The following is a 15,225-nucleotide window of genomic DNA, read 5'->3' on the forward strand; positions in this document are numbered from 1 at the left end:
ACAGAGATACACAGAGAAGGAGAGCTTTCTGAAACACTACCTTGCTGAGCCCAAAAGGCTTTGTTTGAAACAACTCTCTCTGAATGACCTTTGGAGAAGCCTGAGGCTTGAAGCCCGTGACAGCTGCCCTGACAGACAAGAATATCAGACTCCCCCAGCAGCTGTAGGGCCTGGGGAGCTTCTGGATTCCTGGAAATACTGACAAGTTTTCAATTCTGGCCAGTTTTGACCACTGCCAAATTTTAAAATTCCTGTAAGAATTCTGGCATTACCTTCAAATCATGACAACTAAATTAACAGATGTGCTTTCCCCTTACCTCCATGTCTGCAGACCTCAGAGGTGCCAGTGACTTCACACAATAACAGCGTGAAAACTTTTAATCCTCTCTTTAAAAATAAGGAAAAACTGAAATTCGTATACAGTAGCTTCCTGCTATTGCTTGTGTCACAAAACTCATGGAAAAAAATAGTTGAATTACCGCGCTACTTGCTTCTAGATCTGACTTTAGAGCTACAGCTCTGTTGCCAGTAGCATGAAGAAAAAGCCTTTAGGATGCAAGCATTATGGAGCAGCTGGTGGGTAGGAACCCAGCTACAAGGAACTAAAGAACTGCAGAGCTCACTCTGAAGGAGGTGGCTCTCAATAATGGACCTCAGTAGAAGTAGGGAGAAGCCAGGGAATTAGACACTTGGTTCCTCCTCAGACAAAAAGGTGGCAGAAACAAGAAAGGACTAGGGAATTGTAATCCAGCTGAAGATAGACCCAGGCTTTTCAATGTCCAGAAGAAGTCAGATTCTGCAAGCTCACTACCTGTCTGCAAATACATAATGCAGTAACCAGCAACTTTTGCAAGTTTCCCCAGAGTTTTGGAGAAATGAACACCTTCAGAAAACTGTCATTTCTTCTGCAACTTTATGTGCGATAGGAGACCTCAACTAGGGGACTGCCAGTCACTTCACATAGCCCTAGTGCTCAAACTTGCCAAATGCTGCAGTGTGGAGAGTTCTCTGTGTTCCAGGGATTTGCCATCAACCCAGAGGGACATATTGTCAGTGAGCTGCTTCAGTAATGTCACAAGACTACACCACCAGCTCTGGCATGTCCAGGCAGCAGGTTTGCTGACTTGCCTCTGTGCTAAGTTGTCCATCCACCTCTTCAACTGAGAAAATCCAGTGAAAAGCTGGAGCTTCTCCGGAACAGCAACAGCCCCTGGAGGCAGCACGATTGTAACTGCAAAGCTCCGTGCCTCAGGTAATCGGCTGTGCGTTCTAAGCTTTGGCTTAACTATAGCAACGTAACAGACATCACTCCCTGTGGTTAAATAGCTGGTCTCTGCGCTTGAAAGACGGTGCAAGATGTCATGGACATTGTATGTTCCCTACAGAGACATAGTTGCAGTCTGATGAGGCAGCCAGGTGGGAAACCCAGAAGCATCTTCATTTTAATTAGGAGTACCTTCCTCTAGCCTCTGTCTGCCCGGCTTTAGTTATAGCAACACCTACATTTGCCTGTATGTATTGTATATATGTATGTATAAATCGTTTTCTCTGCAGCAGCACTGCCTCCTCCCCGCATACTGACAGGTGGCTTCAGCAGCAGGGCTGACCCCATCATTTAGAAAGCGGGAAGCAACCGCCCAAGCAGTTCCCCCTCCCGCGCAGTCGGAGCACACAAACCACTTCTGGACCTGCGCCTTGGGAACGGGAGCGGGAAGCGCTTCGGAGCGCACAGCGCGGCGGATCCACACCCCCACCTAGTGGGTCTCCGGCACAGGAGGCTGCAGTCACACACCCCCAAAAACCCCCAGGGACCCCCAGAGCCGCCTCGCCTTCTGAAGGAAAGGGGGAAAAACAGCTATGGTGAAATCTGAGCGCGTTGCTTTTAATCATTAAGCAGAAAGCTAGCGGTATTTTATCCTCTCGGCATCAGACAGGACTGCAAACACAGCTCTCTTGCTTCACGCTAGTGTAACGATTAACTTCGGCAAGGTCAATGCAACAGGCATGTAAAATGTTAGCAGAAAGGCATAGCAGCATTTTAAACCTATTTTGTTGCACTAGAGAGAACTAAATTCTTGAACGCAAAACAAAGACAACTAAGTCTTCTGTCAATAAAGAAGTTTTAATATGTCTAGAAGAGCCTGCCAGCTCACAAGCCAAGTCTCTGACAGTATTTTCTGGAGACAGTTTGAGGTCTATTACTTTAAAAAAAAAAAATACATGCTCTAGATAAATATGAAATAAATAATTGTGAGGTGAAAAGCAGAAGCTGGAGGAAAACAAAACAAAACATCTTTTATCTATTTCCATTTCTGCCTGCTCAGTAAAGCCATCTACAGACCCCTTCTGTTCCAAGAAAAGGACAAAGGTGCCACCCTCCGGGCTTGCTGGGAGCAGCCACCACAGAGGGACAGTGGAGAGGCTGCAAGAGCTCGGTTGGGCTGGCCTTGCATTACTTTTATCTTTTGTAGTACAGAATGAGACACATGCTTTGCAACTCATACCAGCCTTCAGCTGTCTTTTACAGGTCAGCAAAAAACCACAAAGGAGCGCTTGCATTTCACAGAAGCGTGTTGCCCTTTCAGACCTGATTGCATCTGTTTCTGAAATGAAGTTCAGCCAGTGAAATCTGTTCAGTCTTCAAAGCAAAGCCTCTAAGAGCAGAAGTTTTGCCACCCATAAGTATTTTTAATGGGATCACCCCGATGTACTTTTTTCTTCCAACTGGTAACACATAATGATTTCCAAGAGCATTTGGGTTAGGTATGGCACTTTTTTCCCCTCTTGAAAATAATTCCAAGCGCTTGTTTTAACATTGTGGCCTACACACAAATTATCTGTGTATACACACATGACACCTACATAAACAACACAGTTAAGCAAGGACTGACAAAAGCTTAGCTCAGGGTGACTGTCAGGATGCAACTCTTCTGCAACTCTTCTGATTTGTCCCAGCTCAAAGTATATGGAAATCAGCACTGAAGTTAGAAAACTCATTGTCCCGGTCATGCAGATCAAGTCTGCAAGTAATTCCATGCTCATTGGTAATAGATATCCTGCACAGTTCAGGCTGGAGGCGACTTTACACACACAACTACTGGTTTTACCGTTAGGGTCAGGAAGCTCCAGGTAGAACAAATGTCAGTAGCTCAGTTTTTGAGTAAAAGGTCGTAGACTTGTCCATTCAGACAGGGCACGTGAATTGGCTGTCATTATTTACCTTCCTGTTTCTCAATTCATGTGGGAGACACACACCTGCCTGCCTTCAGAGCAACTCCTGCGATGCAAAACACTAGTTCTGAATAGCAACAAGCAGTTCCAATTTTAACAGAGATTAGTTAAGAGGTTTATGCATTTTCACTGACAGCTTTGCTAGCAGATCTGCTAAATGACACGCAGGCACTTCAGTTCCTAGTACCACCAGAATCACTAGAACTTTTTCCAGATTTCATGGAAGTTTGGAGTTTGAAAAGTTTAACCAGCGGCACCACACAATTCGCCTTTGTTTGTCCTTTATAACTGCCCACCAGAACAAGCATTAAATTGCTTTCATTGCTTCAGTGTTCCTACTGTTTGCCTTCAACATTTAGTAAATTTCCATCTTCCTATTCCACAAACATTCCTCTTTGTATACAGCTTTGGACTTCCTACATTCAGACTTAAGGGCAAGATACAAGACACAAGGTCAAGCTCACCAGCTGACTGTAAATAGATGAACAGAGCTGCTTCTTAACCTGGTGCACAGCAGAAACCAAGCCCTACCAGCATGTGTTGGGTCTCACACTACCAGCCTTAAAGCCTCAGCAACAGTCAGTGCTGCTTGAGGAGCTTCCCATGATTTACCTTCCCACTGCCTGGAGTTAACTCAGGCTTACTCCAGAGCTTACACACGCCCTTCCAGATCACCAGCATATGGCACATTTACCTCTCTGTCCTCCAGGAGTACACAGCACCAAGAAGATGCCCAACACAAGCGCTATGGCACTCACCACCAAAGCCCTGCCTCAGCATTCACTCACTGAGGAGAAACACTCCACTAAGGTTTTTTGTTCTCTGCTATATGGTATTCCACCACATCATATAGACTCGTATAAGGGAAGAAAAAAGAAAAAAAGACTCCACTGTTTCCTTCATCTCCAGGTAAACATCTCCATGGTAAACACAACCTCCATGGTAAACACAACACGCCTCCTCTGTGCTTCTTTCCACATCTTAAAAAAATTTACTTTACCCCCACTCAATCCACCTTGTCTGCAGGATTTCAGTAAACTGAAGTCTGACAACTAAAACCTACACATGGCCTTAAATCCACATACCAATCCAACTTGCTTAAATTAAGTTTTAAATCTATAGTTAGCTACAAGATCTACAAGTTACAGTGCTTTTCATTTCTCTCCCTAATAATTACCAACAATATTAATCAACCCTGTAACTAATATTAAATCCTTAAAAAGGATTTGCCTCAATAGTCTTGCAACAGGAATATTGTGGGCTACACAATGTATTTTGCATTTAATTAAGCATTCTGAAGTGCTTAAAATGAAAGATTCAAGGACAGAGGCTGGAAACATTAAGTTAGGAAGATGTGCTTCAAAATAAACTGACCACCCCAGTTAATTGCTGCAAAGATTTTTGTATTGAATTGCCACAAGCTTGTATCGTGAAAAAAATCCACGTTGCTAGTATTTACTCATGGAAACCCAGGCTTCCTCCCTAAGAGGAAAAACTGAGCATTGTTAGTGACAGAGTCTTCATTCACCAGCTCTCCAAACTTATGTATGATTTTGCAGACAGCAGGAATACAGGTCTGACTTCTTTTTTATTATTTGAAGTCAAAAACTGTCAGACTGATTACCAAGAGACTTTTCTTCATTACTGCTCTCATGCCCTCAGAGGTAAATCGAGGATATGAGGGATGACAATATGTTTTAAACAAGATGATGAAGCAATCCAGACTTCCTCAGAAGCTCAAGTTGCACAGCTGAGAACTGGGCCTAGAGAAAATATATTCCACCGTAGAAAAAAAAATCCCACACTTTACAGGTGAAATCAGCCATGTTTGCACAACTCACTTGAATTTGCAACAAAGATCTTCCACCAGTCACAGCTTTGGTTAGCTACTGAAAACTGTTCCTATGGTGATGGTATCTTCTCCCCCTGCATCTGCTAATGAAAGGCCTGCCTTTCTTTCTTTATAAACACTTCTCCCTTTAATCTTGCTTGCTACTTCAAAACAGAAGCATAGCAGTATGGTAATGTAAGCCTATTCCTTGTTTCCCTGAGAATCCATCCTGAACTTGTAGGGCTATACCAAAAAAGCTCAAAGAAAGCTGATACACAAGGTACTATGAATGTCCAGTAGCATCCAGTCTGAAATACTTGCAACAAAATTGGTAAAAAAAAAACCAAAACCAAAACACACCAGCTATTTTTTGTATTTTTCAAGACCTTTTGGGCATGCTCCTTTACACCAGACAGTACTTCATTCCCACCTCAAGCATTAACATGTTACAGCTGCTTCAGGAACACAGCTATGCAGAGACAAGTTACACCTGAAATATGTACCTAATCAATCTCTTGAGTTAAAGGATGTTTTAGGATACGCTTGAGCAGCTAGTATGAACTGAGAATCACATGCTGTCATTCAGTCCCTGTAAGAAAAATTTAGGCTGACCCAGTATTGTAATCTCTTGTCCAAGGTAACACTTAACAGCCTCAGTGCAACAAATGAAGATCTCGCTTAAGAGACCCAGGAAGGGGCAGGGATGAGTGCAGACAGCCAAGCCAGGCAGGCACAGCAAGGCCAATTTCTCTTTCTCAATCTGTAAGAAAGTTCCATACCCATAACACAACAAATTACAAAAGGCATTTCTCTTCTCCAGTCATGTTCATATCAAGTAAGTGAGTGGACCAGCTATCACTAAAAATGAGTCTTTCGTAGACAGTTATAGAAGATTCTTCTTTTATTTGTTTATAGCAACATGAAGTACATGTTTCCACTTAGGTATTTCAGTGCAACAAGGAAATCCATTACCTCATTAAGCTTCAGCAAAGTGATCTATATGCAATGGAAAAGATTATTTAAAGTATTTTCCTTAGATGCACAACAGTGTAAAGCTTCAAAAATCTAAGTAAATACATCTCACTGAATTAAACAAGCAAACACTTTGCTTGATTATGAAATGCTTTTGTTGGACGAACTCGGTGTGCACGAAAGCAATTCATTTGTAAGCCACAGGCACTACTACAAGAGTGGAATCAGAGTACAAGTGGTGACATTTCAGTAGTCTGTGCAAGAATTCCACTCTACTTTTTGCAAGCTGTATATCTTGAAGATACATTCTCCCAGTTGATCACATTCCAGATGGCTTTCAAATAATCAGGTCGAACATTTTTATACTGAAGATAATAAGCGTGTTCCCATACATCGATTCCTAGCAAAGGAATAAGGCCTGTAAAAGAAACCAGAGGATAAATTTTGTAAATTTATCATGCTTTCCATGTAAAAAGTCTTATATTGCATCCTGAAGTTGTACCCAATTTCTGACCCTTTATCTGCAGGAAGACAAAGAGCTCTCCAGCACAGAGGTGCCTATTGCAACATTTCACAGAACTGTTTGCTCTCCACATACACATATATTGTATACATTGAAAGAGCTGATCGAGATAAACACCTATGAATACTCTAGAACTGCCCTGAAGACATAACTGAAACCAGATAAACTTCTGAAAGGTTTACATCTTTTGCACAGTTATGAAAGCATTTTCATCAGAAGTTACACCATGAGGGAGTAGCTTGCCATGCCAGTTTGCTTCAATATATTTTAATCACAAGTTCTTAATTAAGTATGTAATTATTTTCCTTGCTTTCGTGCTAAAATACCCTTCTCACTAAATTTTTAGTGGGGATTTTTCATGGGGGTGGGTGATATTTACCCACATTATGCTGTATGTTCCTATACCTTTTTTTTTTCCTTACTGAAAAGCAATACATAAAAATCCTTGCCCTTCCCTGTGAATTCTACAGAACACGTTTTTAAGATATCTGAAATAGAATTTGGACAAACAGCCACTGCAGGCAGGACTGTCATTGGCCATGAGCTTCTCCTTCTCTGGAGGGTGTCCAGCATGCCACCGTCACTGCCATGTCTCTCTAAGCATGTAAAAATGTCCTCAAAAGTGATAAGGCCAGCATTACGCTGTTTGCATAATTTATCCCCATCCGAGGCTTATTTAATTGAAACTCACTGCTCCTTATCAATATTAAGGAAGCAGATTATGAGCCTTCCATTTTAAACCCAGCCTACCCAGTCACCCTTGTTACTATGTTCACCTTTCCCCCTCCTGCTGTCTGACCTACACTGACAGTTCTGTGAGTAGTGTCTCTGCTACAGAAAACAGCCTAAAGGCAGGAAGTTTAATCTTTCTCAACATAGGCAAGTTACTCCAGTTACTCAAAAATAATCCAAAGGAGCCTAAACTAAAACTATTGTCTGAGAGAGAGTGCTTTCAACAATATGCCCCATCTAGTTCCCCTTTGCCTAGACAGACCTTAAGCCCTACTGCTCTTTGTCTACCGTTTCTAAGTCCTGATTTACAAATGCTGCTTTAAAAATTGCAACTGTTTTTCACTCCTGCTAGTAGTGACATTCAGTATTCCAGCCCTATTTATCCAGCAACAACTTCTCAGCGTTTGTCCACAAAGCCCTCTTCAGATTTCATATACTTTTCTAAGACATCTATAAAGACAGAAGTGGAGGGGAACAAAAGAAATGGGACCTGTTGTTCCTTGCAAAGGGTCTTGATTTGCACAAGCTGCTATTTGTAGGCGTCCCTGCTCCTTGTTATAGCCAAGCCACCCCCAGCCTGATCCTTGAACACCAACTGATACGGCTGTCAGCTTCTCCTTGAAGTTTGCAAAGGAACCAAAGTCACGTTTGATGGCTTCCATCAATTCTCCTTTAAAAAAACAGACAGAAAATCACAGAAGGTCAGATACTGAACATGTTTCAATTTCCAGATATCACCTGGAAATAGAAGGAAAGAGAAGCAGAAGCATTTGGGCTCTGAGAGAAGGAAATGTCTAGACAAACAGAGTAGTTGCATTGTTCTGTCCCAGCCTGCTTAAGTGGACAAGCAAGAAATCAGTGCAATGGTCAAACATGCTGTTCTCAAAGCCACAGTCAGGGGCATCTTCAGGGCGTCTTTGTACTTCCGTGGCAGAGTCAAAAGTCACAAGCAGATGTCACCTATGACCACTGCAGTACAAAGTACCTCAAAGCCACCAATTTACAGACAGGCATATGAACGTCATTCAGAAACCCTCAAGTTTATCACAACAGCTTTTGTGGGATCTGTATGATAGAGCCTTTACCTTTAATTGCAGGTCACTTGTAGGAAACCACTACGCTATCCTCCCAAAGGGGATTTCTTCCTTTAGGCTTTAACTGCTAAACTATCCCTATTTAAAATTAGAGGATAAACCCAGTCACTACATTGGGTGGTCTGCAGCACATTTCTTCCTTTTCTGTGAAGCAAGTACATATATGACAACTTCATCAGTATAGCTTTGAAAAACTATTTTCTCATATTAAGATGGAAAGGACAACATGCAGCAACAGCCAAGTATTTTGCAGTATAGACAATTAGATTTAGAAATTAAAAATACTTAGCACAGGGCTAGCTTTTCATGTTCTTGGCTTGTACCTGAAAAACACTGAAGTCCTCAGACCTGGAATAACTGTCACATATAGACAAGCAAATTACCTCTGAAAAATAAAGATCCTTTACTCTCTGAAAAAAAGAAATTATCATCAGTTTTACTAGTTAGTTAAAACTGACACAATAAAGTAACAAGCACTAACCTTTAGGCTCTCCTCCTCCATTAGGAGAAAGGTTTGTCCAGAAGATGGTGTGATTGATATGACCCCCACCATTGAACCTCAGGGCAGGCTGAAGTGATACCTGAGCTGTAACATCACCTAAGGATGCACAAGATAAAAATACGCAGATAAATAAAAACATAATAATCACCACAGTAGTTACTAAGTTGCTATTAAGCCTCCATCGATCTCCAAAATCTTTCAAGTCTTACTAGTCTATAACACGTCTATGGAAAAGGTTTGTGACTGTTAATCATATTTTAATCACTGACATAAACTACATTAAAGATTTCTTCATCGTTGACTTTTTTTATCCTGTAATTATATGTGATCTGGCAATACTGCACTTATCAGGCAACTCAGACCACACATATAAGATCTACTACCATTCTAGAGCAGAATAAAGCAAATAGTAGAGACAGAACACTTTAAGCACTCAGCATTTGTAAACTGCTCCATGTTAAGACTACAAGACAAGAACACTGTTCATCCATGAGCTAACAAAAGTGCACACTCATTTTCAAATGAGCTGACAACTTAAGTCAACTCTACTCAGAATAGCTTTTATTTGAGCTTTCTAAGCAGATATAGATAGGTGAGGAAGATGTTAAAGATGATCTGAAGAAAAAACTTTACTTTCTATTGCTGAACAAAAACCATTGACAAGGATCTGTTATCCAGAAGAGATATTAGTGATTAGATATGCTATATAACCCAACAATGAAATGCAGTGTAGAAAAGATTTTTTTATTATGCTCAGTTTTTTAATATGGAATAAGAATGACAATACTGAGAGACTGAGGTGGTCATTCAGACATTCCCCTTTCATGAAGCCCAGCCTTAGAAGTTTTTCTATTGAGGGTCAAAATACTACACACAATATACTGGTATACCAGTTCAGAAAATAAAGGCCAAACCAAAACACACACACAGAAATATCACAAGCAAATATTTGCCTGCTTTGACATGCGTGGCCATCAGCAATACATTACCCATTTGCAAAATAATGCCTGCAAAACCCATAAGGAAAGCTTAAATTCTACCTCTAGACAGACCATTTCCAACAGCTAGCAATGAGACACTACCAAAGTACAGTATTTTTGAAAAATACCTCGAAGCATCTCCAATACTGCAGATGTTTCTGCTAACCAGAAATTCTGCTGAAACCTTGCTCATTCAACAGCATTAGTAACATCAGCAGCAGATAGACTGATTTCTAACAGTTCAGGTTCCCTCAGGTCCTTCCTGGACCTACTGCTGGCAGCCAACCTTGAGTAACCGATTCTTAACCAAATCTCATTAGTCCATTAATTTAGACTGCAGAAATTAATTTTAGGTTTATTTAGGCACTTGAAAATCTCTACACTTTCATAGGTAACATTCTCTATTCAAGCACACTGGCTCAGAAACTGACAATTCTCATTTTCATGCAAACCCAGGCAGTTAAATTACAGTGTGTAGTCACCTGGAAACCACACAGAGATCAGTCTATAAAGTAATCACTTATTAGAGATAAAATGATGATCCTCAGAAAGATCATAATGATAGGAAAAAAAACCTCAGAAAATGTTCTACCTTCCTCACACACATTATATCACATACTTTCATCAGTCCCACTGAAAAACTGAAAGATTTGAAAAAAGCATTTCATGTGTTTCTGTGTAGCACTCTTAGAACAACTATAAAGTTTTCACAATAGTCAGCATATCTCAAGATTCAATCTGAGATCTTAAAAAAAATTCCATGATGGTTTGACATACATTTTTGTGTCTCACACTGGCATGCAACCTACGACCTCTTAATCTGACCCAATGAAAACAGTCAAATTCAGATCTCTTCACTGGGTGTCGTATACATTACCTGCACATCTGTCTTACCTCCATTTGTTGGTGACTAAGATTATTTTGCAAGATTCAGCAGAGCATTTGATGTAAAAACCATCAAGGTGCACAAATTTTACTTCGTGTAAATTTGTTACTAGCCTTTCATTAAAAAATATTTGTACAGTAAAATGACTGCAGTTTCCTATTGATTCAGTCTTTGGTTCAAGTTACTATTGTAAATATGGACTAAAGCCACAACAATGAACTGTCTTCTAGTTTTACAGCACTACGAAGAACAGAAATCATGCTTTTTAGTTACACCTAGCTTCCAATTATCAGCACCACTGAAGCTGACAATGAAAGCTTATTCCTAATACCACTTCTCTTTATTAAAAAGAAAAAAAAAAGCTTCAATTAGGTAACCCAAAAAAGCCAAAACTTCTAAAATAAACTATTTCCCCTAGAATGAAGGACTATCCATTTTTTTCCTTCTATATCATCTACATCAACTAGCTTCTGCCTCATGTGTTCACTGTGTATATACAAACCTTTTGCCAGCGCCTCTTTGTATTTCTCCTCTGTAACATTCAGGTTGTTCACGTAGGTGGCATGATGTTTGCTGTGGTGCAGCTGCATGATCTCTGCACTAATATGAGGTTCCAGAGCACCATAGTCATATGGCAGGTCAGGAAGAGTGTGCTTTTGCCTGGAGACCAAGCAGCCCAATGGTGCTATCAACTTGGTGCTGCTTCTAGAAGAGAAAACACAAGAGAAAGCAGTCTTATTCAGTACTTGGGCTTTACCACTGAAGCAGACTATAAGCACAACTGTTACAATCAGCTGCTTTGAGTATATGGAGTGGTATCTTAAGGTCAAGAAGTCAAACTACCATTTTTCAGGAGCTCAAAGCAAGCACACTCTTGCTTAATTGCAAAGATGAATTCACATAAAGGTCACAGATGCAGGGCTGTGCAATGTAAAGCTGCCACTTCTCAAACTGAGCCCCCCAAGCCCCTGCAAAGTGTCACCCGCCTTCCCAGACACAGCAAAGATGGGTGCAGGAACGGAGAGCCAGCAGCAGCGTGCTGACATTCAAAGCTTCACCTCATCTTTATCGATTAAAAACAGAGGCCAAGATGTCCCTGAAGTGCCTTCTCCTTACTATCCACAAGGTCCCCGTACCAGAAAATACACAGGCTGAAAACCCCACGCAGGTTGTGGTCACCCTTGCCCGCTTCAACACCTCGCACTTGTCATGAAACATAAGAGCAGAACCGCTGGGCCAGGAGAAAACCCAGCTCTTGAGGCCCTTGTCCATTTCGCTTGTGACCTTGGCATAAAGCAGAGACAAACCAAGAGCGAAACCCTGGGGGCCGTGCCGATCGGCCGGGTGCGGTGGCCCTGGCCAGCAGAGCTCTGTCAGCGCCCTGCCAGGTACCGAGCCCTGCGGAGCAGCCGGCAGCGCCGCGACCTCCCTCCTCCCGAAATGGCGGGGCGCCGCTGAAGGGCGACCCCACCGCCGCCTCCCCTCCCGATCCGCCGCCGCGGACGAGGGCGGCCCGGCCGCCGCCTCACGCTGCTCAGCTCTGCCCACCATTACACTCCCCCCCCGGCACTCCGCGGTGCGCCCTCACCTTCCCGCCGAGACGAAGCGGCACAACATGGCGGCTCCCTCGCTTCACCGACGGCGCAACAGGGTTTGCGCCCGCCCTGCAGCCCGGGCTGTCGGCGCGGAGGGCGGCGCCGAGGGCGGGCAGCGCAGGGGGCTGAGCTTCCCCGAGTCGCAGGTGATACACTGCTGCAGTCACCGTATTTCTTCACATTAAGAAAATTACATTAAAAAAAAATAAGAAGTATGTATCACAATATTATAAACAGAACCACTATATCGAGCCGTTATGTTAAAACTCAGCGCTGCGAGCCTAGGTGAGGAGGCCCTGAGGAGCCTCTGCCAGGCAGAAAAATGTCTGCCGGGAGCTTCTGCCTGCGGGCAGTGGAGAGGAGCTGGCAGCACAAACCAGCCATGCTAAGCTCTGAAAATTCAATGTGGATACCTTAACCCCATCAGATAAAATAAAAAATGAGTACAAATAAGTTCAAAGACCCATTAAAAACTGGTTCTCCAGAAAGGGCAGTGAGAACTCCTCCCTCAGGAGGCACACTGCAGGTAAGACAAACAGCAAGTAAAATTAGAATTGTATGGAAAACGTCTCTGCTACCACAAAATCTTTTTTGGCTTTGTCTTTTTGAATAAAACATATATATTCGAAGATCTTACAGAACTCAAGTTTACCAGACCATAAAAAACACCCAAAAAATTAAGTGGGGGTTAGGTCTGAACAACCTTGTTGAAATCAAATAAAATACCTTGTCTTGGAAATTCCTAGGAAACCCATCTGGAGAGACTCACACTGGGAATGTGGGGATCTCAGCCTACACAGCAGCATGTGTCCATGCCCCTGCTTCTCGACAGACCCTGGAAAACCACGTTAATGTAGTTTCACCCATCAGCCAGTGCTACTCTCTGCAATCTGAGCAGTGAAAATAACTGCTTCATCAATAAACACAATAAAAGGTGAATTGTCCAAAAATCAACGGGAGCTTTGGAAACAGTATTTCCACCTGAAAACATATACAGCAAGATTCTGGCAGCACCTGCTTTTAAAGAGGAATATGCAGTATTTATTGTTGATCAACAAAATGTCATCTGCTAAAATGAACTAACTACATTCAGGATTACTAAATGTCATAATATAGGCATTGACAGCAAGGCAAGAACACAAATATAACAGGTTTTAGCATTTCTGTATGTATTATTATACTGCAATACACTAATGATTTGCAGGAAGTGTTCCATGAAAGCATATAAATTATATGATGCATTTTGTTATTAACTGGTGCAATTGCTGGGTTGCTTTCATTTTGGGGGAGGGGGGAAAAAAAAAATCATCAAATAAAATACCCCAGCCTGCTTATTTAGAAGATACCCTCCCTCTAAGCAAGGAATGTGAAGGGGAATTGCTTACCTTGCCTTACAATTAGTTTTCTCCAACAAGTGAAGCTAACTTCTAGACTGAGGGTAAAAAGTGTATTTCTAAGGTTTTTTTTAGCACTTTAGCTAAGCTTTTTTACTACTTAAAAATTAAGCACCACAAACTCTTAAGAAAATTAAAACCATCCTTATAGGAGTATTTAAGACATGTGAGTTCTATAATAACTGCCAAATTTAAGTAGCATGCTGTCACCTGTAAACTATGCATTTTTTTAACCTTAGCACAATTAAGAGCAATTACTGTAACTCCAAATATTTATTTGCACCCTTCTAATTCCTTATACTAGGTAAAAAGATGTCTACCATTTTCTTGGCATGAATTGCTTTCATGTTTCAGACTGATTTGAACCACAACCACATATTTCACAAGGATTTTTACCATCTATATTACTAGATAAAGCCAATGTTATAGTCTGTTACTAGCATTTTAAGCTTAAGATATTATTTCTACCATGTACAGTATCTAGGATGTACATATACACATGCTATGGATAATCAAACAATATGACACTAAGACCAAGTATAAATCACCAGCAACTACAGAGCTACAGCACCATCAGGGATTTTTGTAAGCTAGAAATGACTTTGTGTGCCAGATGCTGGTACTTTTTTATATACATATTTGCCACTTCCCTCTCACACATTCAGCTGTTAACTACTGTTTCTCTGGCCACAAGGGCTCATGTTCAAAAAACAACCAGGTAGCACAAACGGAATTTAGGCTTCCAGTGGCAACTACTTAGTGGTTTTAATACATTTAAGTGAAAGCAGTGAAATTAAAACAGCAGCAGTACATGCACTAGCATGTCTCCAACACAGATGACAGCACTTAGTAGTGTTTTATTTACATCCATTTGTCTTGGACTACTGCAGATGCTAATGGTACCACGGAAACCCTTCTACGATCTAGGAATTTAACTGTAAATTCAAAACAAATTCAAGTATGTCCTAGAACTCTGGAGAAATACTGCTTTCAAAACAACAAGAGTCTGTTTCCACACTGAATTCCAAGCTGTAAATTACTATTGTTTTTAATGGCTACAAATGAGATTTTACTACTCATCTGGCAATTATAAGATTCACAGGTAAGAAAAATGTTCAAACCAGATTTAAGTCTACCTGAAAAATATATTGCTAAGTACTTTTATCTTCCCTTTGAACAGTGCTTAAAAGTCAGAGCTTTTTCACTTCCTTCACTAAACCAGTAGATAAAATAACAACCAGAAATTCAGGTTCTGAGAAATCTGTAACTCATTGCTACTGAACAATAAAAGTATGCGCTTAAAGGTTTTTTTTCATTCTCTGCACCTGTTAAGAAGTCAGTTCCCTCAGGGTGGCCTTTAAAAACCAACAGGAGATATATCTGGTTTAAGAGGCTGAATTACTAACTCCTTCTGTAATTTAATTTATATATTTACCTGTGGGATAATTCTAGCTTTTCGGAGTTTGTAAAAGCCAGGTTCCAACT

At 41.3% G+C, this 15,225-nt stretch overlaps 1 protein-coding gene across 1 annotated transcript; it reads right to left on the reverse strand.

Moving 5' to 3' along the window:
* Nucleotides 1-5,951: 5,951 nt before the first annotated feature.
* SOD2 (superoxide dismutase 2) lies at nucleotides 5,952-12,443 on the reverse strand. The gene is made up of 5 exons (XM_080342840.1): nucleotides 12,340-12,443; nucleotides 11,254-11,456; nucleotides 8,865-8,981; nucleotides 7,780-7,959; nucleotides 5,952-6,452 (listed from the first exon to the last, which is right to left on the reverse strand). Exons 1-5 carry the CDS (start codon nucleotides 12,366-12,368, stop codon nucleotides 6,307-6,309), a joined length of 675 nt encoding a protein of 224 aa, XP_080198966.1. The 5' UTR covers nucleotides 12,369-12,443; the 3' UTR covers nucleotides 5,952-6,306.
* Between the last annotated feature and the right edge of the window lie 2,782 nt (nucleotides 12,444-15,225).

This window comes from Nesoenas mayeri, assembly GCF_963082525.1.
Source record: "Nesoenas mayeri genome assembly, chromosome: 3".
Taxonomy (NCBI): Eukaryota; Metazoa; Chordata; class Aves; order Columbiformes; family Columbidae; genus Nesoenas; species Nesoenas mayeri.

Excerpts from the sequence above, each read along its gene's own strand:
- SOD2 (XM_080342840.1), bottom strand. The coding sequence starts at position 12,368 with ATGTTGTGCCGCTTCGTCTCGGCGGGAAG. Across the intron at positions 8,982-11,253 it reads CAAAGAGGCGCTGGCAAAAG|GTGATGTTACAGCTCAGGTA; the intron begins GTTTGTATATAC and ends GTGCATCCTTAG. Across the intron at positions 7,960-8,864 it reads TGGAGGAGGAGAGCCTAAAG|GAGAATTGATGGAAGCCATC; the intron begins GTTAGTGCTTGT and ends GTTTTTTTAAAG.